Raw genomic sequence first — 26776 nt, 5'->3', positions numbered from 1 at the left:
CGCACTTCAAAGAAGTCCAAGGAGAAATAAACTGTCTGCTTGGAATTCCTCTCCAGAGCAGAGTGCCTATGATATAGTGGACAAATGTGTAATAAAATATAACATTCCCCAACTCATAACTACTTTGTGGCAATAAAATAATCAACAATATCAAAGAAATGTGAAAGAAATTCTCAAGCTCCCTGAGAAAAAGGGAGCATAAACCAAAAGCATTTTCAAAGGAGAAGGAAATTGAAGGACCAATTTTGTTATAGTAATAGTGTAAATTTAGTCTGCAGCAGTATTACTGCCATGGATAATTACTGGGTGAAACAGTTGCATTAGACAAGAAGGATGAATATTCTGGCTCAGTTGTATTAAGACAGACTGGCAGCCTGACACAGTTAATGCAAAAAGCAGTTGGGGAGATGTTTTTGTTCCATCTATGCAGTTCCATAAATGCTGGAGTCTGTTCAGGGTTACTATTTACATTTTGTAAACTTAAAATCCATTGCATCCATGCAAGTAATATCACATAAGGCAGTTAGCTTCATCCTGAGGCATTTCTATCACTGCATATTTAATTTGATTCTAAGTGACCACTGGATTTTATTTTATGTGCTATATTTCCTGTGCTATTTATTCATTCATTTGCTTTCTGTGGTTTAAAAATGTATTTTAAACACTGATGTAATTATTCCCAGAAATCTGGGTTATTGGGCAGATTAAAATTATAGTAAATTATATATAATGTGTATGGATGCCCAGAACAATAGCAGAATGTTCCTTTCTTTTTGTTTCCCTTCTGGTTGCATTTTAGTCATGCTGATAAGTATGACTAATACTAAAGCCAATTCAGCTAAATGTCTTTATATTGGGAACTCATAACCTCACTACTTCAAAGTGGTTCATTTGAAGCAGAAATATGCTGTTTTCAGTGGTGGGATTCAAATATGTGAACAACCGGTTCTCTGTGTGGACGCCGCTTCCGGAAGTCCATTCTGGGCCTGGGCAACAAAAAATTAGCTACCGGTTCTGCCGAAGTGGTGTGAACTGGCTGAATCCCACCACTGGCTATTTTCCTTGCAAGAGAAAGTAAAAAAAAAAAAAACATGCAGTAAGAGGATTTGGTGGCAGGTTAACTTTTATTTAGCCATTATTTGATGAATCCAGAACTAAAGAACAAGCCTGTTTTGGGCCTTGCTTGGCCAATTTTAGTTTTATTTTTAATATTTTGTTTAGGAGTGTTGTGGGGTTTTTTTTTTTTGCCTTGTTCTTCTGATTAAATGGATATGGCATAAATCCAATCAGGAACAAGCCAAGAATCTGCAAAGAAACTATGCAACCTTATTTGTACATCACACTAAGTTGCTGTTGCAATCACTATAATACAATAAAAACATGATTTCAAACTGGCTAACAGCAGCAGATTATTTCAAGCCAAAACCCAATACTACGATCATGATTTAACACAATGTGTTACCATAAGGGCGGCAATGCAACTAATAGCTTATTAACAAATAAGCGTGAAACAATAAAAGCTAAGTATAGTGAGCGAGCTACTTTTTAAGACTTCCAGCTTTTTCTCCTTGTAATGGGCCTCACAATGTGTCTTTAAATGTTAATTACTGCTAGAAAATACTCTGATTATAAATAGAGGAAAATGAACAGAGATGAATTACGCATTCATTGTTTCTGAAGAAACAATAAATGAGTAGCTTATTTTTCTTTGTGTTACATTTTAATGATGTCTACATCTGGGTAGTGTCTAAGTAGATGTAAATAAAATCACCTAATTTAATATATTAATAATTTAAGTCTGTTTATATTATATCACATTGTTATTATGTAGAAACACAGTTATATGAATGGTTGGGCTATTGGAATTTAATTCAAGAGTGTTCTAGGACAGAGGTCCCCAACCTTTTGGGCACCAGGGACCGGTGCCATGGAAAAAAGTTTTTCCACGGACCAGAGTGGGTGTGGTTTTGAATACTGCCTGCATCCCAAGGATGGAGCTTTGCTTGTTTGTGCGGCCATTTGCTGGTATGCTGCGGACCAGTACCGGTCCACAGCCTGGGGGTTGGGGACCCCTGTTCTAGAAAACTCCAAAGGACATCCTACTGGACTCTCTATACCAGGGTCCCCAACCTATAGTCCGTAGCCTGGGCAACGGCTGGCCAGAAGGCCATGGAAATGGCTGGCTGGTGTGTGTACGCATGGGCGTGCATTTCCTCCCCACTCGTACTAGCACCCGCGGCCCTATTTGTACTTGTGTGCGGGCACAAACGAGAATGGTAGCGCAGGGCAGGTGTCTGCAGCCCATTTGCGCATGTGCTGCTAGCCCGGGCAGTTTGCGTGGCCCGTTTGTGCATGCATGAACAGGTCGCTAGCTGCTGTGGGGGATGCGTGGCCATTTATGCATGTGCAAGACACCAGCACATGCTGCATGCATGAATGGGGCTGCTAATGCTGCACCAGTGTGCGTGGCCCCGTGCGCGTGCATGCACACATGCCAATTTTGAAGCTGCTCTCCTTCCCTCTGGTCCTCGAGCCCAGAAAGGTTGGAGACCTCTGCTCTAAACAAAAGACTCAACTACTGTAGTTTAAAATACATTTATTGTATTTCTATACTTCTTCATGTTTTCATTGTATGGATGTTCCTATGATTTCAAAGACATGACAAAAAGTTATCCTAATCTCCTTCTGCTGGTCTGGAAGGGTGGAATTGTCTCTGCCATGATGAAGATGTGATCTTCCAATGAAGTAGAAAATTCTGTAGACACAGTAATACTGCTAAGGATACAGACTGAATCCAAAATTCCACCTATGGTGGCAAACTGAGATAGCTTTGGGTCTGCAGAATTAAAAGCTCCTTCAGTCCCTTTCTATGTGTCTACAGATATTCTCAGTCGTCCAGGTCATGGTTGTCCCAAAGGTGCTTTTTCAAGGGGCAACTGGACTTTCTTGTTTTTCTTTGAAGACAAATGCAAATGACCAGCTGTCTGCAAGGCATATAAATCCTTCCATTCCCCACCATCCAGTCAGAGCTGAAGAAGCTTCTTGGATGAGAAGCAAAACGTCTTCAAAGAAATACAAGAAAGTCCAGTTGCCTCTTGAAAAAGCAACTTATGGTCACCTTCTATGGTTCCAGATTAAAATTCTTGCCCATCATACTCTGAGGGATACCCATAGAAATAGAAAAATGCAGGCAGAATTTCAGAAGAATATAGATTAGTGTACTTATGTTTCTGCTCTCTGTCCTGGCTTTACAAATGGCAGAAGGTTAATTGGACGTTTTCTATTCTACGTATTTACATTTGCCCTGTCATTTCAGAATGTCATTTTGCTGTACTATAATAAATGAATTAATGGTTTTCATATGTTCCTGGAGTTATCTGGGTATTATAGCTTCTGAGCAATACAATCAGAAATAATAGCTTTTTGAAAGATAGCTTTTTCTTTATTAGTATCCTTCTATTACACCTGTAAGATAGCACTTGGTACATTCTAGACCAGGGGTAGGCAACCTTGGCTCTTTTATGACTTGTGGACTTCAACTCCCAGAATTCCTGAGCCAGCTATGGGAGTTGAATTCCACGAGTCATAAAAGAGCCAAGATTGCCTACCCCTGTTTAGACTGCCATTTCATACTGGGTTTGTGGGGATTATGGTGAAGCCTCATGCAGCGAATATTAAATATTTAAATCTTGTGTTTAAAGAAATCTTCTTAGATTTGCTGAAACGGCAGAAAGTCTAAGAATAAAATTCTCTCCCTTTTCATCTTTAGCAAAGAAGCATCTTCTTTAGCCTAGGGCTTTAGTTCAGAGATTATTCAAATTGAGAAGTATATTTAATTTATGATAGGTGCACTCAAACTTTCTGCTATGTATAAGAGTTTGTGGTGAGTGGCAGAAGACAGTAATGATCTACTTTCTGATCTGCGCTTGTTTACTTTTCAGTTGTCATGCAAAAATATTCAGCAACCAATTATATTCTTTCAGGGAAAAGAATTTGGATTCAAATGACAACTAGGGTTGCCAGGTGTCCACTATTTGAGTGGACAGTCCGCTTTTTTCACATTATGTTCACTATTTTTTTCACAAAATAGTGGACATTTTTTTAATTCAAAAGCTTTATGATGAAATGGTACGTAATCTAAAGCTGTACAGTCTACTTTTTTTACTACTTAAACTCCCCCCCCCGCCCGCTTGTCTGCTATTTTTTGGAAGCAGACCTGGCAACCCTAATGACAACCCACGAGATTCCCAACATTTCAACTTTTGACTAGCTAGCTATTTGCAATCTATTTCTCAGAAATGATGACCTAACAGGTATACAGGTAATCCTTGATTTAGAAACATTCATTTAGTGACTGTTTGAAGTTATAACGGCACTGAAAAGTTGACTCACAAATGATCCTCACATTTATGACCATCACAGCATCCCCACAAAATTTGTGCACTTGGCAACCAGCATGTGTTTACAACAGTTGTAGATTTTGGGATACACGATCACCATTTGTGACCTTCCCAGCCAATTTATGACAAGTAACGTCAATGGGGGGAACTGGATTTACCTAACAACTGCAGAAATTTGCTTAACAACCATGGCAAAAAACAACAACAACATAAAATTGGATAACTCCCTTAACAACTGCCTGCCTTAGCAACGGAAATTCTCTTCTCAACTGTGATCATAAGCCGAGCACTACCTATAATTGTCAATACTAGTCAGTACTAAAAATTGTTTGTCCTATACTATACACAGTGAAATCCAATGTGGTATTGTACATCAAAAGGAGTTGTTACATGTATACAGAGTCCCTTCTATGCATAGTCTCTCTCCTGGAAGGCAAGTGAGAAATGATATTTTACAGCTTGATTGCATCATGTTTTCCAATAGTATTTAACAAAAACTTATTAACTGTAAGCAGATACACAGGTATATCACATAAGATAACTTCATATAGCTGAATTGCTGTTAAGTAATGAAATAAAATTGAAATATATCATAAAACAGTTAATATTCATTTACTGTAATCATTGAGTACAACCTACTTTGAAATTTGCATTTTAGCCAGTAAATGTAAGGTTCTTTGAAGTATGTAATCATTAAAAGAACGTGAACGTTGTAAAAGTGCAAATAGTTTAAAAGGTTGAAAAAAAATTAAAGCATAAAGTTTTAAACAGCAAATGCTGCTGTTTCCCAGTGTAGCCAACAAATAACTGAAAAGCACATCAATTAACTGTTGGAAACTCTTTTACAGTCTGCATGCTAAGCTGTTTATTTAAATTAGTGGCACCATGTTTGTACAGTAGTATAAAGAGAAAATAGGATTCTAAGGTATTTTGGCAAAAACAAAAAATATTTTTGCTTGCTGGAAGAGGCAAAGGCTATAAATCAACAATACAAACACATCATGTATGTATGTATGTGTGTGTGTGTGTGTGTGTGTGTATATATATATACATACATATACATTTTATACACACACACACACACACACATATATATATATATACACATACACACACACAGACACACATATATGGCAATAATAATCTTAAGTACCTTTTTCTCCTTTCTGGCATTTCTTTTTTTGTACAACACATTTTCTTGTTTCGCTTGTATGTGGGCATAATTTGCCTTTTATTGAAGGAAGCTGTAGGATTTCTCTGACTCTGGTTTCATTTCCCCTTTTGAAACCACATGTTTTTCCTTTCCTTGTGCAAGGACTCCACTGGCTCCATTCATTAATTTTACAATGCACTGTAACAAAAACATGATATGAAATTAAATATAGACAGGAAAAAATATCTCTATATACATTTGCATCATGTTAAATTACTCCTTCTCAAGAGCCTTTTTCTTTTACTCAAATATGGCTGCAGTTCTTATTTGTTCAATGCTCACTTTCCCACTGGTGACATGCAACCTCTTTATAGCATCACCCAGCAATCACCGAAGTAATATAAAATCTGTTCTTAGCACAATAAAGGATCTTATGGACCACAGGAGTCAGAGATTTTGAAACAAACCAACAAAAATCTTAAAAACAACCAGTTTTCTATCATTAAAGCTTTGTCTCTTAATCAGGAATTTCAGGACTTCTTTTTAACTAACATGTGGCCTAAAGAAGTTTGAAAACTGCTGGCTATGAGTTACTAATGGGGAAATGATCTAAAGACAATATTGTTGTCTTGTAAATTGCATTGTGATTTTTGGAACTTTTCTACGTACTGGACAGTGAAAAAATAGGACAATAAGTAGGATGATGACTATATCATTGCATTGCACCAGCAAAGAGGCCTCTTAATTCAGCTAAGGATGGGTCCCTTACTATGAAGCTCTGGGATGAAAATAATAATAAAGTATTCTATACAAAACCACTCCTAGCATGGGTAAAGAGAAAGCTGGAGCAGAATATTTTGGGCAAATAATACTTCCTGTGGTTTTCAGTGGGTTTTTTTTTTCACTTTGCTCCCTTTAATCCCTCTGAAGTTCAAAATTCTAAAATATAAAGAGGAACATCTTTTACTGTGTAAAACATACTGTGTGACGCTCTTTCCTGCTAACTTTAAACTGCATGCCTTTACAAGAGAGCCAACAGTAGCAAAACAGTATTCACCTGGAAAGTATTTAGTGGATAAAGTTGTTAGCATAAACAATTTACTTACCAATATCATTGCATTCCATAGTGTGATTGTTGGGTTCCAGCCTGTCAGGGCAATTTTCAAGGCACTTTCCAAGGTGTAAGTAAAATCCATTTTTACATTTCGTGCAGAAATTTTGATTAAAGCAGGCTTCACAATCAGCTTTACATTCTGAAGTATAATAAATAACCAATCAGTTCCTGGTCACATTCGATCCCCTACCTGATATGTATGTATGTATGTATTATGAAATAACTAATTAATTTACGATCACCAGGAGGGTTTAAGTAAAAATACTTTAATTGAAAACCGAGCTTTCGTTGGGAGCTCCCAACATCTTCAGGGTTAAAAAGCCAGTTAAAGGAATGATTTAAATAATGTTCATTAGCATTTGTGTATGTATGTATGTATGTATGTATGTATGTATGTATGTATGTATGGTTTAGCCAAAAATCTAAGTATGCCTTTTTATAAAATTTTATGATACCTTATCAACTGGCTTTTTTCTAAAACTGGGTGCATAAAAATTGTTTAAATGATCAAATATCTGTGGAAATAAACATTATCCCAATATATCCCAAGCTCTGAGAAAATCAGGGTTTGCATTTTGTTTAAGATTATGCATGGCACTGTTTGACCAGTAGTTGTAATAGTTGCCCTCTCATCTATCTGTATATTAATTTTTGATATTTTTAAAGTGATCTTTTTAATAAACTACAGTGATGATGTTCAATGCATTTTAATCTGAGGAAGAACAAACAGACATGTTCTTATTATAAACCACCCAGAAGCACTTAAGGGATTGTTATAGAAACATGATGAATGAATGAATGAATGAATGAATGAATGAATGAATGAATGAAACAACCTGATGTGAGTAAATACAGTGAAGATGAAATAGGTGAATTTAATTCTTTGGAAAGAAGATTCTATGCAAGAATGACAAATTTAAGAAGGGTTCCACATTTGTGTGGTTTTGTAAGGGTAGTATTTTATAAACTGTATGTATTTGTAAACTACCATAAGCTTTATGGAATCAACAATTTATAAATACTTTAAATAAATAAAAAATGAAGTTAAAATTGATCCTGATTTAAGATATATCTGCATAACAATAATTGTAAAACCCATCTTATATCTTAGGATTTATTATAATCAAGAGCATCAACTACAATGATGACTGGAGATGATCCCCTGAATAGACATTAGAATTTACTGGAAAGGGGGTCCATAATGAATGTAAATAACAATAACAATATTTTTTAATAATATTAAATCTTAGGCACACTTTAATAGTAATAAATCTTAGATAGTAACTTAATAATTCTTAGGTCCTTGGTTAGGACTTGAATTATTAAGTTTCTACCAGTCTTAGACAGTGAATCTAACTATAGATTACCCACATAATAATATCTATGAAACATTGTATTTTAGTTTCAGATTCTAATTAAACCTTGATTTACTGTTGTCATCATGCTGTCCCTGGAAAAACATGGTTTTTAATGTGAGGATATTGAATAAATCAGGTTATGATACTTAAGTCACAACAAATATATAGTACAAGCTTATTGAACTGAGCTCAAATGAGCATTCATATCTGCTATTATTATATGATCAATTTACCAACAATTTATTTTGTGTGTGTCTGATAAAGGAGCCAACCATAATCGTGTCCTGCTGGGCTGAAGACTAAGTCGTGTCTGGGAAACACAAGACCCAGCAGGAGGCGTGGCTACTTTGTCAGACTTAGTCTAATTGGGCAGGAAGACAGTCTAAACCCATTCGTGGATTCTCCATCCATCATGCTGGAGAAAGCAATGGTTGCAATATTCTGTCAACTTACTTATACACTCATTTCGTTCTGGGGATCGTTGTCCAAAATACCCAGGAGGACAGGATGAAAGACACACCCCAATCTGCTTCATGCGAATCCTCTCCAGAAAAATGAAGAGTCTAGGTTTACATGTCACACATCCATTGTATTCAGAACATGTTGCACATCCGCCTTGACAAGCTTGGTTCATATTGCGATGCACTAAGAAGAAAAATCACGAGTGTTATCATTAGCATCAATATTATAGTTTTTTTTATCTGTATTTCAAAATTTATTTACTGTTATTAATAGATTTAATACAATGAATTTCAATGTCTATGGAAAGAAGAAAGGTAGCAAAAATGCATATATTTTGGTCTTAAGTCAGTATTTTTGAAAGAAATTTTGTATTGGGTACAATGCAGTTTACTTTTAGTTGCAATATGTGTACAATATATAGATTACAGCTTCAATGGTGTACAGGAAATATGCATATTATTCATAAGTAAGTAGAAATGACTTCTATTGCATTGTGAGAATATAGACTTAATTTTCCTCCACTTATATTTAACTTGGTTCCAGGAAATACTTAATCTATTTGAAACATTTTCTAATTAACAATAAGGACAATTTTGTTCAACTTTGTTATCAGACTTCCGATGATACAGAATAAGCTAGAAAATAAGGTTTTAGGTTACAACTGTAACTCATATGAATAATAGTAGTTTCTAAATCATAGTAATCATAGCCTATGTTTATATCTGTTATATTTTAGAATAGACTAGTCCCTGCAGTTTTCTCAGCAAAGATTTTCAGAAATAATTTGCTCTTTCTTTCTTCTTTGAGATGATAGGAACTGGCTGGCTCAAAGTCAGTGCCTAAAGTGGGACTGGAACTCGTGATCTCTCGCTGTCTAGCCTGATGATTTAACCACTACAACAAACTGGCTCCCATTTCATAGTCTCATTTCATAGTTTATGTATCTACTATGTATTTATTTATTGCATTTTGCTTCTGTATTCAGATGATTAAAATAGAACTAAATCCTTGAAAATCTAAAGCATGTTCTGCTTTAATATAAGCTTGCTTGGGATTGTTCAGTAAATCATCAGAAGTCATGGAAGGTAAATGAAGAAAAACCGGTAAGGATTTCTTGAATTCTCTGTAGCTGCATGAACAATCAATCAGTATCAATAAAAGTAAAAATAAAAATATTCATAAACTTTTTCTGTTATCTTAATACATTATCTTTAGTCAAAGTAGCAGAACAAAAATATGGAAGGACTCTGATATCTAATACTGTAACTGTGAATTTATACTTTCTAGAATCTTAATAGCAGACGAAATAGAATGAATTTCATTTTTAACCATACGCATCAAGAGTTTTCAGTTTTCTGCTGCTTCTAAGTAGAAAATACCTGGAAAATGTAGTTTTAGAATAAAATAAGAGCTGACACAAATAAAACTGCCAGACATTACACACATGGTCTCACATTAAAAAAAAAACTAAAGAAAAAAATTCACATCCTCTTTTTACCATTGTCCTACCAAAGAAGCCCTTATCTTCCTTGCCCCATAATATTCATTAAATATAATCACCAAGAGTTGTCTGTTCCTATTTCAATATAATCAGTGAAATGGATGTTTCATGAAAGCCACAATTATATCTGTCTGAAACTATTATATGCTTATTCCTCCAGGAACATTTTTATCTTACATATAATGCATTTAAGAAGAAGAAGAAAAAAACATACAATGTTTTTTAAAAATGTAACTTAATTTTAGTCCAGACTTGAAGCTTGTTTCTGAATGCATTTAAGAGCAAATTTTTGAGACTTGACATGAATACTTTGAGAGCAGGTTTGGTGTAGTGGTGAAGGCATCAGGCTAGAAATCCGTAAATTGTGAGTTCTAATCCCACCTTCAATATGAGTCCAGCTGGGTCACCTTGGGCCAGTCATCCTCTCTCAGCCCTGGGAAGGAGGCAACACCTCTGAAAAATCTTACCAAGAAAACTGCAGGGACTTGTCCATGCAGTCTCCAAGAATTAGATGTAATTGAACAGAAGGACAAAAAAAAGAATACTTTGGAATTAAAGAAAAGTGCAAGAGTCAATATGCCAATGCAGAGATAATTTAATCATACATTCTAAAGATGACACTGACTTACTACATATCACAGACTTCAGGTGTCTCACAGTCCTACCACATGGTTTTTGATTCACAACAGTATCTTGGTTTCAGTCTAGTAAGTTTAGCATTGAACTATGCAGTGGTGGTGAACCTATGGCACGAGTGCCAGAGGCGGCACTCAGAGCCCTCTCTGTGGGCACGCGTGCCATCGCCCCAGTCCTAGGCCTTTAGCTGGGTTTTATAAAACCTTTTCGCTTTAGGCCTCTGCTGCCGTGTACAAAAAAAAAAAAAAAAGGTTCAATCAGTCAATTTCAACTTCTCGCAGGAAAAAAAAAGATTTTGCAAAGTTGGAATTGATTGATTGAACTTTTTAGTCCCACCCAGTCTGCCGTTACCATCGCAGCCACGCCCAACCAATTGGCCACGCCCAACCAATGGGCCACATCCACCTGGCACTCAACGATGCATAAGTGGGTTTTGGGTTGCAGTTTGGGCACTCAGTCTCTAAAAGGTTCGCCATTACTGAACTATAGCATCGGCGTTAGAATATAAGGACTTATTTGTTGCCATTAGCAAGGACTATCTCAAAAATGATTCATTTTTTACCAAGTAAAAAACATTTTTTTTAAAAAAAATGTCTTCACAAGAACTAAAATCAAAATATTTAGGAGATGGAGACTATGTCAGGTCAGGGTCATTGGAAGGTGACTTGGAAGGGGAGATGGGGGGCTTGAAGGTTGGTGCTGTCCCTGGATGGTTGTTCGATTTATTTGGATTCTGAGGGGTTCGTATGCTGGTTGTAGATCAATATGCCTATTGATGGAATTGCTAGTGGAGTGCCAGGCTTCAATGAACTCCCGAGCATGGCGGGTGGTAGCGTGGCCGATGATTTTAGTGTTGCTCCAATTGAACTGGTGTTGTTTGGTATCAGTGTGGGTAGCGATTAGGGATTTGGGATTGTGGCATTTGACTGTCCCCAGCAGTTCACCTTCCAATGGCCCTGATCTGTTATAATTTCCCCATCACAAGACCCTCACTTGACACACCCACACTTGAGGCCCTTATAAAAAGTAGAACACTGACACAGACATCCACTAAACACCACTGAAGATGTTACCTAGCCTGGTAACAAAAAGTTCGGAAACCAACCCTCAAGCTCAGAGAACGAACTTTCACCCTCAAGAGAGAAATTGTTTATCCTCCAATTTAAATTAGTAACCAACTATACACTACAAGCCTAATGTTAAATTTGCAAAGGAAAGCTTATCTGGTAAAATATACATTCCAAGGTAAACTGGTCTTCTCATCATATCTCTAGACTCTTAAATCCTCTGAAAGCATGTGACAGGAACATGCAGTGCTCCAGATGTTGCTGAACTCCTACTTCCATTTAGCACCAGATATCCAGTGGTGAGGGCTATATATTCCTGACTTTGTCCTCCTATTTTATTTTCCATAAGTAGTGTGAATGCATAAATAAATTAAATCAGGGGTCCCCAACCTGTAGGCTGTGGCCCACTACTGGGCCGTGGACTATTCACAACTGAGATGTGTGTGGGCACACAGCCCAACTTGCACGAGCGGTGGGCACTGGTGCTCACAGCCCCACTTGTGCAAGCTGTGGGTGTGTGTACCCATCACTCACACAAATGAAGTTGTGTGTGCGTGCGCCTGCCCCTCGCACAAAACCATCCCCTCTTCCCCTCCCTGTGTCAGGCCGCCAACCGAGAAAGATTGGGGAATGCTGGATTTAATGATTTCTAATAATATGGACTGAGAGGAAGAAAATAAATGAAAGCTTTTGCTGGTTTAGTACATTATATTAAACCACAATGTGATTTGGTTTAGAATTAGAGGCATTTAATTTCAGCAGCAAAACTTAATGCCATTTGGTTTTGACACTTAATCAATCCCCTATAGATAAAGGTTTTAGCCTTTTCACACAAATATCTGCAGAGAAATGAAAGGATCACTTCAATTACATCTTTAAAAAGAAATTTGTGATCCCCTTTGCAGTGACCTCCTGGATTGGCCACCAGTATCCATAGCTGAGATTAAAGAATTTATTGCCCAATTAAAACCAGGTAAATCATCTGGAGGTGATTACATGCCTGTAGAATTCATAAAGAAAAGCAAAGATTGATGGGGCCTAGTTTACAATTGGTTAATATATTCACACATATTAACAACACATCCAATTTCCATCTGATTGGAATCAGACTATTGTTGTGCCATTACACAAACATAAACGAAATAGGCTTGACCCTACAAATGCAGGCCTATTAGTTTATTAAACACAATAAATAATCTTTATGCCAGATTTTTATAGGTATAATTGGTAGACTGGGTACAAAATAATATCGCTGAAGAACAGGCTGGATTTATAAGGGAATGATCAGCATTAGACCAATATGTGGTTCTCTATCATTTAACAGAAAAATATTCAGTGCTCCCTTGAGATTCCTTTTTTTGTCACTGTTAATTTTAAATCTGCTTTTGACTTAATACCAAGGGATAGACTGTGGGGCAGTCTGAGACAGTCTAATATTGATAAAAGGCTGCTCTGACTTATTCGATCACTTTACTCAAGTACCTCACTGAGAATCAGAGATATGCCTTGGGAATATTTATTCAAAGCCATTCCAATTTATAGAGGTATAAGCCAAGATTTGTGAACACCTAGAAATGAACAAGGTGATTTACTAGAAGCCAGCATGGGTTTGTTAAAAACACATCATGCCAGGCAAAACATATATTCTTTTTTGATAAAGTGATTAAATGGACCAATGAAATGCTATAAATATAGTATACTTAGTATAGTATACATTTGACAAAGTAGACCACAGCCTATGTCTTAACAAGATTGGGGGAGGGGATTGTTAACACTTTGGAAGATAGACTGAAGATTCAGACAGCTCTTGACAGACTTGAGCATAGGGGCCCTGTCCAACAATTTGCAGTTCACCGGTGATAAAAGTAAGGTCTTTCACTTAAGGCAGGAAAAACCAAATGCATAAGGAAAAAATAGGTGGTACCCTGGCTCAACAGTAGTAACCGTGATTACTCTAGAGGTCTAGATGTTCTAGTGGACCACCACTTAAGTATGAGCCAGCAGTGTGCTGCAGCTGCCAAAAAAGCCAATGCAGCCCAGGGCTACATCAACAGAGAGATAACATCAAGGTCACGAGAAGTAATAATGCCACTTTATGCTACACTAGTGAGACCACATTTGGAATACAGTTCTGGTTACCACAATACAAAAAAGACTCTGAGACCCTAGAAAGTATGCAGAGAAGAGCAACAAATATGACGAAGGGTCTGAAGGATAAACAGAGACTTATCCAAAGCAACAGAGGACAGGACAAGAAGTAATGACTGGAAGACAGATCTAACCTAGAAGTAAGGAGAATTTTTCTGACAGTGAGAATAATTAATTAAAGGAAGCTTGCCTCTTGAAGTTGTGGGTGCTGCATCACTGGAGGTTTTCAAAAATAGACTGGATAACCATTTGTCCAGGTGGTATAAGGTCTCCTGCCTTGAGCAGGGGGTTGGACTAGAAGAGCTCTGAGGTCTCTTCCTGCCCATGATTCTATGTTCTAAGAATCTACAATATTGTATGGGTCCATAAAAATTATATCCTTAACTGAAAATATCCAATATTATGAAAAAAGTATACATGAATATTCCACATGCAGTTCTATATTAAAGAGAATATAGTAGACTCATTGAGTATGAAAATTATACTCCCCCCCCTCCAATGCATCCTGAATTTGTTGAGAAACTGTTTCAAGATTAAGAGAAATCCACCATGGAAGGATGCAAAATTTATTCAGTCTATTAATTTCTTTGGCACAACTGAAATAACCTCCAGATCAGCCACATGAGCCGCCAGTGGTTTGCTTTCCATCCAAGAATATTTCATATAAATAAACTGAGAAGAATTTTCTGTCTACAGAATGAATGAACAGTTCTTTTCCCCCTCCGTACATTCCTCCTTGTTCTTCTAAAATTTATAGGAATTCATTTTGGCAAAGTTATGTGCATCCACACATACATATATGCACAAGGAGGCTAGGATAAAGGTATTTTATTAAGTCAATGTATCTTGGGGCTTATTTGAATGAAAAGCTCACAAAATAGAGCTATGTTCTGCACAAAATGTCATTTTGGCAAGAGGGGTCGCTATATAAATTTAAATAAATAAATAAATAGCACCCCTGTGTATACTTTTAACAGTTATCTGTCCCCCAAATTCAATCAAACTGTAATCTTCTATGCAGAAACAGAAAGGATTATAAAACCAACAATGAGATTTTAGTTAGTAAGTTCTGATTCAGACAGGTTTGGCAGCTGCACATTGTGAAAAAGCAGATTAATTGGTTAGATTGTACCAACCTGTCTTGTTTTTAATAGGTAGTTACTATTCAGACAGAATACACATACAATATCTCTATACCTGGGTTAATTAAGAACCATGCCAATGTTCCTAACGAGTGGTTTTGCTCTCTGTTCTCATGTTACTGGGAAGAGTGTTTAAATTGGCTATTGAGTGGGTGCTATCTACCCACCCTTGATCAGCATCACACAATGCTGTCATAAAAAAATCTTTTTCCCATTTGCTAATCTTTAGTTTGTATCCATTCAAGGTCAATGTTGAATGGCATCCTCTTGATTCATGAGTATACCACTTATAATAGGCTGTACTACTGAACTACTGTACTACTGGCTGTACTATTTCTGGCTGTACTTGTATCCTGTCAGCATGACATTAACCAATGAGGAAAAACATCCACCATGGCACTGCAGAAAGAATGGTTTGGGTCTGATTTCACGATACTGCTAAGGTTTTTCCACCTGGTTTCTTTGTTCCTCTTTCTATAACTCCTTCAGCTGCCTCCAAGAAATAATAATGTTGTTACTACAACAGATGCCTAATTTATTACTTCTATCCTATATATACTACCTGTTGGATATTCCCAAGTGCTTGAATATTCTGGAATTCACAACATTCCTTTTCTGTAGCAATTATGAACTACTTTGAAAATTCCAATTTAATAAACAATTTGATAGATGGAAAGAGAAACTGATTCTCATGAAACAGAACTCTAAATTTCCAATGACCCCTCAGATTATCTAACCCAGACATGTCAAACACAAGGCCCGGGGGCCAGATGCGGCCTGCGAAGTGGTTTCATGTGGCCTGCGAAGCCATCCTGGAAACAGTGAGGGAACGGCCCCCTCTGCCTTGGCCCTGGCCCAGGCCAGCTGGGAGCCAATGTACAATTTTGTGGTGGCCATCTATGTTGAAACACATTTAGTCTTAGCTCCATAAGCTCCCCCCTGCATGGCCTGAGAGGAACAGTGAGGCTCCTCCAGTGGACCATGCCTTGGCACTTGCCCTGGTCCCACCCCCTTCTGCCAGAGACACTCAGATCTGTCCCACTCCTGCCCAGGCCCCCACAGGCACCCTTGATATGAACAATGTAGAGCTGGCCACATCCACCCAGTAGGTCATACCCACTCCATCCACGCTGACCCAGTAGGTCGCACCCACCCTGGCCACACCCACCCGGCCCCCTGAGGGTAACCGCAATGCTGATGCGGCCCTCAGTGAAATTGAGTTTGACACCCCTGATTTAGAATTTAGGTCCTTGAAAATCCAAAATAAATCCAATTTTCTCCTTGAGCCTTGCAGAGATTAAAGACATTTTTGAAAAAAACCCACAAAACCTGAAAGCCCCAAAGAGGAATATATTCACGCTGATGCTCTCACATCACCAGCAATGCAATCTGTGCACCCTTGTCAGAAAAAATTGCTTACTCCTCGTTTCAAATCAGAAGCAGATGCAATCATCGTCCAAGGCATGGAAAAAGAATGGAGTAAGGAAAAGGATGTTGGTCTGGTCTTCAAAAGGCAGAATTATATAGTGGCAAACCACAGTTTCCTGTCACATGTTAGAGCCTCTCAGATGTTAGAGTATGAGTGCATCCATACCTCATGTTATGCCAAGGATATGCAATAATTTTGAGGCAGATCTGCAACGTAGTATACATGTGATCAACACACTAGCAAAAGTGTTGTCCTGGTGGTTATAGTTAATTACAATCACCCATCTACCACCAAATGAATTAGCTTCTTCAGACACTCCCAGTAAGAGCTTCATAGGACTAAAGGTATTTCTGCAAGTAAATACAGTTGTTTTGCAGCGTGGCAGTTTCTGTTTATTTATTTATAAAATGATCAGGTGGTACAAAGCTTTTGCCCCTGTCTATGCCAAGCCAAAGTATGAATTGACTAATTTTGCCTTTACGTTATATATGAATTGAGCTACTGTTGCCTTGTAAAACATGCTTTATATCTTACATACTGAATGTGAACAGATGATTGCTCATAAACCATGTTTAAAACAAGACATGGGTTATAGATCCATATGTGCAACCTGAACTAAATAATGCAGGGGAAATAAACATTTCTGTGTTCCTTGCACTGATCATTTCTAAAAATATATATAAAGGTCTATATCAATTATTATTAGCTCTTGCTTGAGTTGACTTTACAGATGTCATTCATTATTTGCACAATGAAAAAAAATGCAATATTAGGAAAGCGTTATGAAATCACTGACTGTGTACCATTGTAACCAAAAGCTAAGTTGAAATACTCGGTTAAAAATTTAACAACTTCCATTGTTAAATGTTACATATTTCCTCATCGGTTCTCAAACTATAGGGGAGTCATTCAATTCATACCATTAGCATTAGGAAACACCAGTAGCAAGTTTCTCTTACAGCCTTCTAAGTTTTGTTACGCACAGTTTTTTTTATAGAAGCCACAGAAATAATAGTAGGGACATTTTTTAGTTTAAACCTTCTTTTCTTATTCCTGTACATACCACAAAATCCTGTAATTCTATTTCAGGATTTTTTAATGTTGCTTATTTGTGAAAGAAATAAGACTTAACGCAATCATTTAGCTTTATTACAGAAATTGAACGGTCAGACCCACTGAACTGAAAACAGTCCACTGTGTATTATGGTTTTTTAGATACATATTGACACTCTCACTTATTTTTAAAGCCCCAGACAGAAAACCTAAGCAAAGGCCTTTAGCAAGTCCATGGGATCCACCATATATGGCTTTGTTTAGTTTGGTGGGTTCAAGTAGACACATATCTAATTGTCTTGACTTTTGCTCAATAAACTTTGGCAGTGATTTCAACATCCCAAGAAGGCACAACGTCATATTTGTTTATTGAGAAATAAGCTTCAGTGAAATCAGTTTATTGAATTCTCTTTTCATTCAAATCTGTTTTTTCTAAAAAAAAAAAAATGTTCTGTGAATGCTTCAACTGACCACAATCATGACAGACAGCAGAGCCCATCAGTTGGCAACCACAACATATGGAAGATTGTGATTTGAACAAGAAGAATACATGATAAAGAGCAATTAAATAACAAAAATGAAATAAATAAAAATAGTTACGCTGGGTGATTGTATAATTAAGAGACAGGGAATGGTGTAATCAAACTGAATGAAAGTGGACTGATTCTTGGGAATGAAGTTAATAAATACATGCAAGTCTGTGACAGTGGACGTTTAATTTTGAATAAAATGAGATCGGGCTATCTTAAGTAGTTGTTGTGGGTGTTTGAAAGTAGGAATCCACAGGCTAATGTTAGTTGTATGTTATATTCCATGAATGACCATAATGAAATGATCAGAAATGAGTTTTGAGTGGGAAAATGATAAATATTCTGAATTAACGTGATCCACGAGTGGGAAAATACTGTTAGATGACATGAATTAATGTATGGGAATAAGATCAGAGATATAGAAAAAAATGACTGGACCATTAAGAGACTCAAGCATAAATGGTGACTGGTGAGCATCTGCTTTGAAAATTGGTGTTTTGGAAATATGATGTGAGTATAAGTCTACTTGAATGAATGTAAATCTAAAAGCTTGATTTTTGTCATAATGAAATATTGAGAAAATTAGTGAAGAATACAAGGTTAATGAGAGGTCCTGAATGTGTAATATGACATTAAATCAGTAGACTTAACAAGGAAGAAAAAGAAAGAAGTAAAAAAACCCAACAACAACAAGAATGAAGAATCAGAGGATAAGAAGGTCTTTGCCGCCTTCCATAAACATATGAACTGCATTCAGTATCAAACCTATGAGATGCCCCTCTCCACATACATAGAAACTGCTTAGTGCCTCTGTAAGAAGACCTTTACTGCAAACTAAATTGGCCTTGAGTAGTCAGAGGGAAAGGAACCTTAAGTTGAATCTTCAAAGTCATCTGATTGCTTTAGGTGAGCCTGGTTTGACCACAGCAAAACATAGAAAGGCATGGAATTAGACTGGGAAGAATGAAAAAAGGTGCTGGATGAAAAAAGGAAATGAAAAAGTCTGTGAATAGGAAAAATATGATTATAAGAGAATGATTACCATTAACATGAGGATGAATGATAGCTTCAAAGAATGTATTCAAAGGAAGGAAGAAAAGGATTAAAGGAGGTAGAGAAAATGCATGATGTTTTAATGGAAATAAAAGTAGTTTTGAAATTGGGTGAGGAGGGCTAGCCAAGAAGCCTCTGTAAAAGTAAATGGGATTAAAAATAAAAGGGATTAAGTCATTTGGAATAAAACTGAAGTGAGAGAATGCTGGAAATATATTTTAGAGAGGAGGATAGGAATGATAGTGCTATGTTAAGAATAAAATTGAAAGAAGTTTTACTGTCAAAAGAAAAAAGGACAAAAAAACAAATAATAAATGCAGTGAGTGCTTAAAAAACGACTGGGCTGCAGGTGTAGAGTGTGTAATTGGAGAAGTGTTATGATTGTGGTTTTCTTAAGTGCTGTGTGACTTATTTAACATGTGTGTGAAGTCAGTATCTGTTTCTGACTATTGGAAGAATGCTATTCCCTGTAAGGAAGGGAAGCAAGTTTCAGGGCAAAACCTACAGAGTGATTATTTTGTTAAGCAGACCAGAAAAAATGTTTGGATGAATTCTAGTTGAAAAGCTACAAGAGGTGACAATAAGAAAATATTGGGATGTACAATGAAGGTTTATGCCAGTAACAGATGTGCAGAGTTTTGCTCTTAAGTAGGTCACTGAGAAATATATGAATGAAAGAAAGAATTATTATTGTATGTTTGTTGATTTAGAGAAAGCATATAATAAAGTGAAGAAGTATGTTTTGAAATATTTTCCATGAGTATGTAATAAAAGGTCCATTGTATATGATAAGAACAATTCATGATGGCTGTAAACCATGCATGAGAATAAATGGAATACTGAACAAATGGTTCAATACTGAGCAGAGATTAAAACAAAGATATTTAACATCCCCTTGGATATTTAAAATATTTGTTTATAAATGTCTAATTAGTGCTTGTAATGACTTTAGAGGTATGTTGATTATTGACTTATGGAAACGATTCAATACTGTAAACTGAAAATCCAAATAATTTGCAAAAAAATGTCAGATAGATTCTATGATACAACAGGAAGTATGGATCTGAAAATTAATGTATCAGATCAAAGTAGATGTATAATAGGAAAAATGGGGTGAACTTCTAGAAGTTATTCTGAGATGGGGAAAGCCTTCAATAGGTAGATGAAGTTATGAACATTGGAACGAAGATAGTGACGTACATAAAAGAAGTATATTGTGGTGATTTGATCATAAATGTGGACTGAACCGCAAAATAAGTATATGAAAGACAAGCCAATAAGTTAAGGAGAATATTGAGAAAGTCATGGCTGGATGGAATTGATAAGATCCTCTAAAAAACCAGAAATGAAAATGTATGAAGTGTATGAAGTGTGTGGGCCTAGTGGAAAGAAGTACAGTTTGCAAACATAAAAATTACAGGGAAATGCAATGAATTTGTTTTAGTTTTATCTCTACTACTTTTTCTTTCTCCTATTGTGTGACTTAATTTCTTTGTTTACTATTTCATAGACCTTTTCTGTACTTTGTATAATATTACTTTACCTTAAAAGAAAACAGCATAATGGGTATGTTTGTACTGTGATACATCAGATTAGAACACAAACTTCAAAATAGGGGTTTAAGATTTGCCATTTGAAGTATCTGAATAATCCTATAGACACAGACATGTAGATTGATTGACTTTGAATAGAGTTTTGAATGTGAGGAGAAATATAGACAGTTCTTCCCATGTCATATTTTAGGTTTATGTTGGAATGCCAATTGCAATACAAGAAATAAACTCTGGACGTATTCCATGTGGCAAGAATTTCATAGGTGGGAAGATGAGAAGGTGTAGCAGTGCAACTGACCCATTTGCAGATCCCACAAAACTCTTCAATATGGGCTTAATGTTATTCAAAGGAAGCCTTGTAATGATTTCTTGGAAAGATGAAAGCATGAATCCAATTTCAAAGCTTACTGAAATCAATGAAGATTGGTCTGGGTGGGACTCCCTGTGGTAGCAAATTCCATTTCAAATGAAATGAGAGCTTTCTGCATTGAAAAACTATGGCTTCTCCTATTAGGTCTAAAATAATTTACTGTTGCTCTATTATAGCTAAATAATGTGTCCATTTTATGAGAAGAGAGAGATGAAAATAAATGTGTATGCTTGGAAGAAAGCAAGGGAGAGAAAAATCTCACTGCTGAAAAAAATTCTGCCAAGATAAACCTTAGAGAGTTTTATAAATTAATTCTATTCCACATGTTTATTTTTCTTTTAGAAATTCTAAATGGAGACCATTTAAATAATCTTATTGGCAACAGCATACTGTATTTTGAGAGAGAGAGAGAGAGAGAGAGAGAGAGAGAGAGAGAGAGAGAGAGAGAGAGAGAGAGAGAGACTGTTTGGAAAATGCTTGCTATTTTTTCACTAAAAAGTATGTTTCCCTTCTGACCTAGCAAATTAGATAAGATTTATACTTCTGACCTGACATTAGGTTGTTAAGATTTATTCTTATATATTAATTTTATGATGCTTTTAAACCACTTATTTACAGCATGAGGAATATATTTATGGCTTAAGAAAAAGCAATTGTACTTTAGACAACAGTAAAAATATCTTAGGGAGAGTCCCTTAGATTCGTGAAAGTAACAGATGCCCCTACAGCTGGTTTCTCCTGGGGCTTCGGGTATTTCCTTTGTTATTTAAGTGTTAATATTATATATTTTCATGTTGGTTGGTGCATATTAATTTTAGACTATTCCAAAATTCCAATTTAGTGATATCTACTGAAGTGAAAAACAAAATGGACCACTTGTTAAATTCCAGTGGCAATCAATTCCCAGCATGGAGAACAATCATGATGAACTTCAATGAAATTTAGTTTTTATTATCTATATTAAAATTAGGTAATTCAGCAGAACTTAACTTTAGATAGATTTAGTTCTGAGTTGCTAATGTTCGGTGGACAGATGTCACTGCGAGAAGGCAGACCAGCAAATATCCAGATCCTGAACCATGAAGAGTTTTAAAGATGATTACCAGCTCCTTGAAGCCAACTGGCAACCAAAACAGTTCTTGAAGTAGATGTTTTTATATGGAAGGGCACTCATAACTATCTGAGTCAACACATTCTGGTCCAGCTATAACTTCCAAATATTCTTCAAGGGCAGTCCCACTTTCAGTTGAGGGGTGATGAAGGTGAAAGTGGAAGTGAATATACCCTCCTCTTCCAGGAAAGATCACAATTAATGCACAAGATAGAAATTTGCAAAGGGCCTCTTTGACACAAATATATTTTATGGGCTAGATAAACATGATAATCCTTATGCTAATGACAAGACCTCTAACAGAAGCTGTAAGAAAGAAAAGCTTGGAAAATCATGATGAGCACTTCTACCTCAGCCCAATAGGCAATCAAAGTGCAGGGATTAGCCTATTCCAAAATAAAAAAATCCTGAACCTTGGGATGTGCCTTCTAGGTGGCCACCCCAGCCCTTTGGGACAGCCTTCCACCTGAGATCCAAGGGCTCTCTATGCTTTTAGCCAGTGCTTTTTTTTCTTAAAAAAAAGGTGCCAGAACTCACATACATCATACAACCTGCCTTGCCTACCCTACAAGGTTCCATCCAAAAAAGGTGCCGGAACTCCGTTCTGGGCGTTCTATGAGAAAAAAAAAAAGCCCTGCTTTTAGCATTCTGGAGGGTTGTGAAGACTCAGCTCTGGACTATTGGGCTAGCTAGTATGAAGGTTGAGCTGAGTGGCTGTTTGGTCTGGTGTCTGTGGGGAAGTGTATTTTTGTTTTTAGTTATGTTTTGATGGAAGTTGTGAGCTGCCTAGAATCATTAGATAGGTGACCCTATAAATAAATCTATATAAATAAAACTGTAAATGTTCGTTTGTTCAAAATCTTAAATCTCTGAAAATTCTTCACCGATTGCTTTGAAATTTTGACACAACGTTGCATTCGAATACGCGCGTGTTTTTATATACCTACTATTATATAGATGTCACATATTATAGCAGTCTAAACATATTAGAAACGTGCACTTTCTCTTTTCTTTCTTTTCCATTTAACCAGACTGAGCCACAGCAACGCGCGGCCGGGTACAGCTAGTAAATAATAAAAAGCTCACAGTAGGCCAGCTAGACAGCGACACTTGAAGTAATCAAAACTGGAAACATGACTTTCAGCCCACTCTGAATAGGCTGGGGCAAGTAGAAATTGTTGGTGCACCCCCTCCCAATGGGGAAAACTTAGTGGTGCAGATATTCCCTAAATCTGTGCAACTGAAACGATGGCAAATAGTTTCCCTATTAATCCCATTTCTATTTCTCCTTCCTCTGTCATTGCTCTTGTGTTGATTTTCTGTGTATATGTAATCTATTCAGGATTTGTTGTTCAGTCATTAAGTCATGTCCAACTCTATATGACCTCATGGACATGTCAGATTTCACTGTCCAGTTCTCACAACCATACATTATTACTGGGAAAATCATAGCTCTGACTATACACACGTAACAACAGCACTTAATTGAAATAAGAATAGCAAATTTACTGTATTAGCATTTGAGGTATAAAAAGGTTTGTTAAAAATGAAATGTTCAGGATTCTGAGAGTTCTGTAAATTAATGGATCATTAGAGGATCCATATTTCTTCAACCCTTGGTTACAACATGATTTTTGTCAATGTTAATCTATTACCACAACCACTCTCACTTTATGGGTGAGTTCCTAAGCAAATGCTCTTTTTTTTTTTTAAAAAAAAAGGCTTGAATAATATGAACCAACACAGTGTTAGCTTTTGCAACCTATTTGGATTTTATGGCTTCAGTTCAAGCAATACTTCTTAATATGTATCCTTATATAGTCATCTAATGTAAGAAGCAGCTTAGAAGCATTGCTATAGTAAAAATAAATACGAGGGATTTTTAATCCTTTTTCCACTGAAATTGTAGATTTCATTTAACAGGTCAATTATATTTCTCCTCTTTTATTCTGATACTTAAAAAAAAAATCTGCAATACTTCAATTCTAGAGTTCTTGTGAAATCAACACTATAGTTCTAGATAAGTTTGCTTTTGGGTGTTCTTACAGTAAGCCCAGTTAAACATAAACAGATTTCTCTCCAAATAATCACGGGGATACTTTAGGACATAATCCAAGAGCCCTGCAAACTTGGAGTATTTCCAAACAATCCTTGAGGCAGGAACCAACAGGATATACTATAACTGCCACCTTGTCACATTTGTATCAACTGCGTGTAGTTTGTCTAAATGTCAACGATAGGCAATTGAATTAATTATAAACTATCTTTTCAGTATTTATACTACAAAAGCCACAAAATACAAATAAACACCCTCACTATCAGAGTCCTCATTTACCCCATGTTCCAAAAACAGTATTTGAATAATTCTCTTCTGTGTTACTCATACCTTAAATTCTTTTCATAAAAAAAATTATGTAGCTACTACAGCTTTGAATGATATAGAATTTTTATAGAGCAGGCCAACTGATGCTTGGCAATCAGGCAATGGTTCCCAAAAAAAAAAAAAAAGAGGAGAAGCAGAGTTACAGCAAGGTAGCCTATATGCAACAAAGAGCACAGAGGTAAAGGAGTGTACATTTGGGCAGAACCCCCTCATACTTAGTAACATCTGTCATATACCTCTTGAATCCAGGCACAACAGAAGATGCAAATGAGGTTCTTTCATATGCTTGGAAGCTGTTAGAATCCACATGAGATAAACAGGCTCTCATTCAGTCTTAGCACAGAGGGCTGAGTTTGGAAGATCTCTGTTTCTAGTGATATCCCATCTTTGTCATAGATAGCGTTAGGGAGAACTGCTCCATAATCTGGTGCTCTTTCTGGACTTAGTTCCTGTTCAAGGATAGGTGTGCCTAGAAGTGTCTTTACACAGTTTCATCTTATACACCAGTTAACAGCCTTTTCTGAATTAGGAGACCCTACTCTTAAGTCATTCATGCCTTGATCCGGGCTATGGCAGCACCCCCTACATGGGACTACCCTTGAACGGCATTACAATCTGCAGTGAATCCAGAATGGTTTATCTACTTATGAATACTAGTCAGTTTACCCTGGAAAACAATTACTTTGAGAGCTGTGCTAGTTATTCCTGTTGGTTGTCAGCTTTTTGCTCAGCACCTGCTTTCTTCTCACAGTAACCTTTGCCTAATTGATAAATCTGTGTCTCTACTCTTAGAGACCGTCATATACAGAGACTTTAGTGAAACACATTCTTTGTTATATTCCCCCTTTTTTAGAATAGCAACCCTAGGAAATATTACTGTTCCATAAGAGTGCAGAGAAGAGCAACAAAGATGATTAGGGGACTGGAGGCTAAACTGTATGATGAACGGTTACAGGAACTGGGAATGTCTAATTTAATGAAGAGATTTATTTATCAAATTTATTTGCTGCCCATCTCACGGTTCAGGCAAGTAGGGTTGACATGATAGTAGTCTTCCAATATTTGGGGGATTATCACAAAAAGAGGCGGTTAACCTATTCCAGGGGTAGGCAACCTTGGCTCTTTTATGACTCGTGGACTTCAACTCCCAGAATTCCTGAGCCAGCATGGCTGGCTCAGGAATTCTGGGAGTTGAAGTCCACGAGTCATAAAAGAGCCAAGGTTGCCTACCCCTGACCTATTCTATTCTTTTCTGTCAGTGAGAACAATTAATCAATGGAATGGCTTGCCTCCAAAAGTTGTAGGTACACTACCACTGGAGGTTTTGAAGAAGAGATTGGATAGCCATTTGTCCAGAATGGCATAGGGTCTCCTGCTTGAGGAGGGGGTTGGACTAGAAGACTTCTAAGGTCATTTCCAACTCTGTTACTCTGTAATTCTGTAAAACCATGAAAAAAATCTCTTTCAGGAACCTTTAGGTATATGAGGGATAGGTTGGTTCCTTCTGATAGGGGAATGCATGTTGGATATTCTTTCTGCTTTGTCATTATTATTATAGTTTTATCATTTTAAAAGTTGTGTTATTGAATAAGGTTTGTGAACTGCTCAGCATCGCCTGGTGATTGAAGCAGCATGTTAAGCTAATAAAGAGAAACAGGCATAGATTGGCAACATAATATTGCAAACCTCTACAAGTTTTCTTGAACATTTTATTGATTCAGTTGTTTTACTTTAAGCAGACAACTATGGTATTATATACTATTAACATTGTATCAATAATCTCCATGAACCTAAACCGTCTATTTTTAAGTAATTTTAGGGCTGAGTCAACTTTTTCAAGCATTAACTTAGGAATGAGAGAAAATGTTATGGATGAATTATAACAATGTCAAGGTGAAGTAATGCAAGTCATAAAATATTTCCAGATTCTGACATTTGTACCTTTGATGAAGAAGCAATAGACTAATGTTTACTGTTGCTATGTGGGAGATTTGCTTCATGGAATATAGTTAATTTTCTTTCCTCTGACCAATAGAGCTGATAGGAATCAAATATCATGTTCTTCAATAAATTGTGTTGGTTCAGTGAATATGCTGATAACACACATAAATTTCATAAACTACATTAAAGTGTCACGGTTTTCCAGCTTAAATTTGTGCAAGGGGATTCAGAGATGCAATGCAGGTGTTTTTACATTAGCTAGTTATTCTACATTTGTGATTTATATGTGGATTCAGTTCAAATACTCTCCAAAGTATAACAGAATCTGGTGTTGCCAGGTAACGTCAGATATGTTTAGCTATATGAATAGTG

General features: G+C 36.6%; 1 protein-coding gene across 1 annotated transcript in view; it reads right to left on the bottom strand.

The window, feature by feature from the left end:
* Positions 1–26776, bottom strand: part of RSPO3 (R-spondin 3) — a 50754-nt gene that overhangs the window by 14039 nt on the left and 9939 nt on the right. Inside the window, exons 2-4 of the mRNA XM_015816236.1 lie at positions 8479–8670; positions 6660–6806; positions 5554–5751 (exon numbers count right to left, since the gene is read on the bottom strand). Coding sequence (XP_015671722.1) covers positions 5554–5751; positions 6660–6806; positions 8479–8670 — 537 coding nt within the window. The remainder of the gene's footprint in view (positions 1–5553; positions 5752–6659; positions 6807–8478; positions 8671–26776) is intronic.

This window comes from Protobothrops mucrosquamatus, unplaced genomic scaffold (genome assembly GCF_001527695.2).
Source record: "Protobothrops mucrosquamatus isolate PMUCROS unplaced genomic scaffold, P.Mucros_1.0 scaffold416, whole genome shotgun sequence".
In the NCBI taxonomy this organism is placed as follows: Eukaryota; Metazoa; Chordata; class Lepidosauria; order Squamata; family Viperidae; genus Protobothrops; species Protobothrops mucrosquamatus.
Note: the sequence above shows the minus strand (reverse complement) of the source record. Positions and strands in the feature narration are given on the sequence as shown.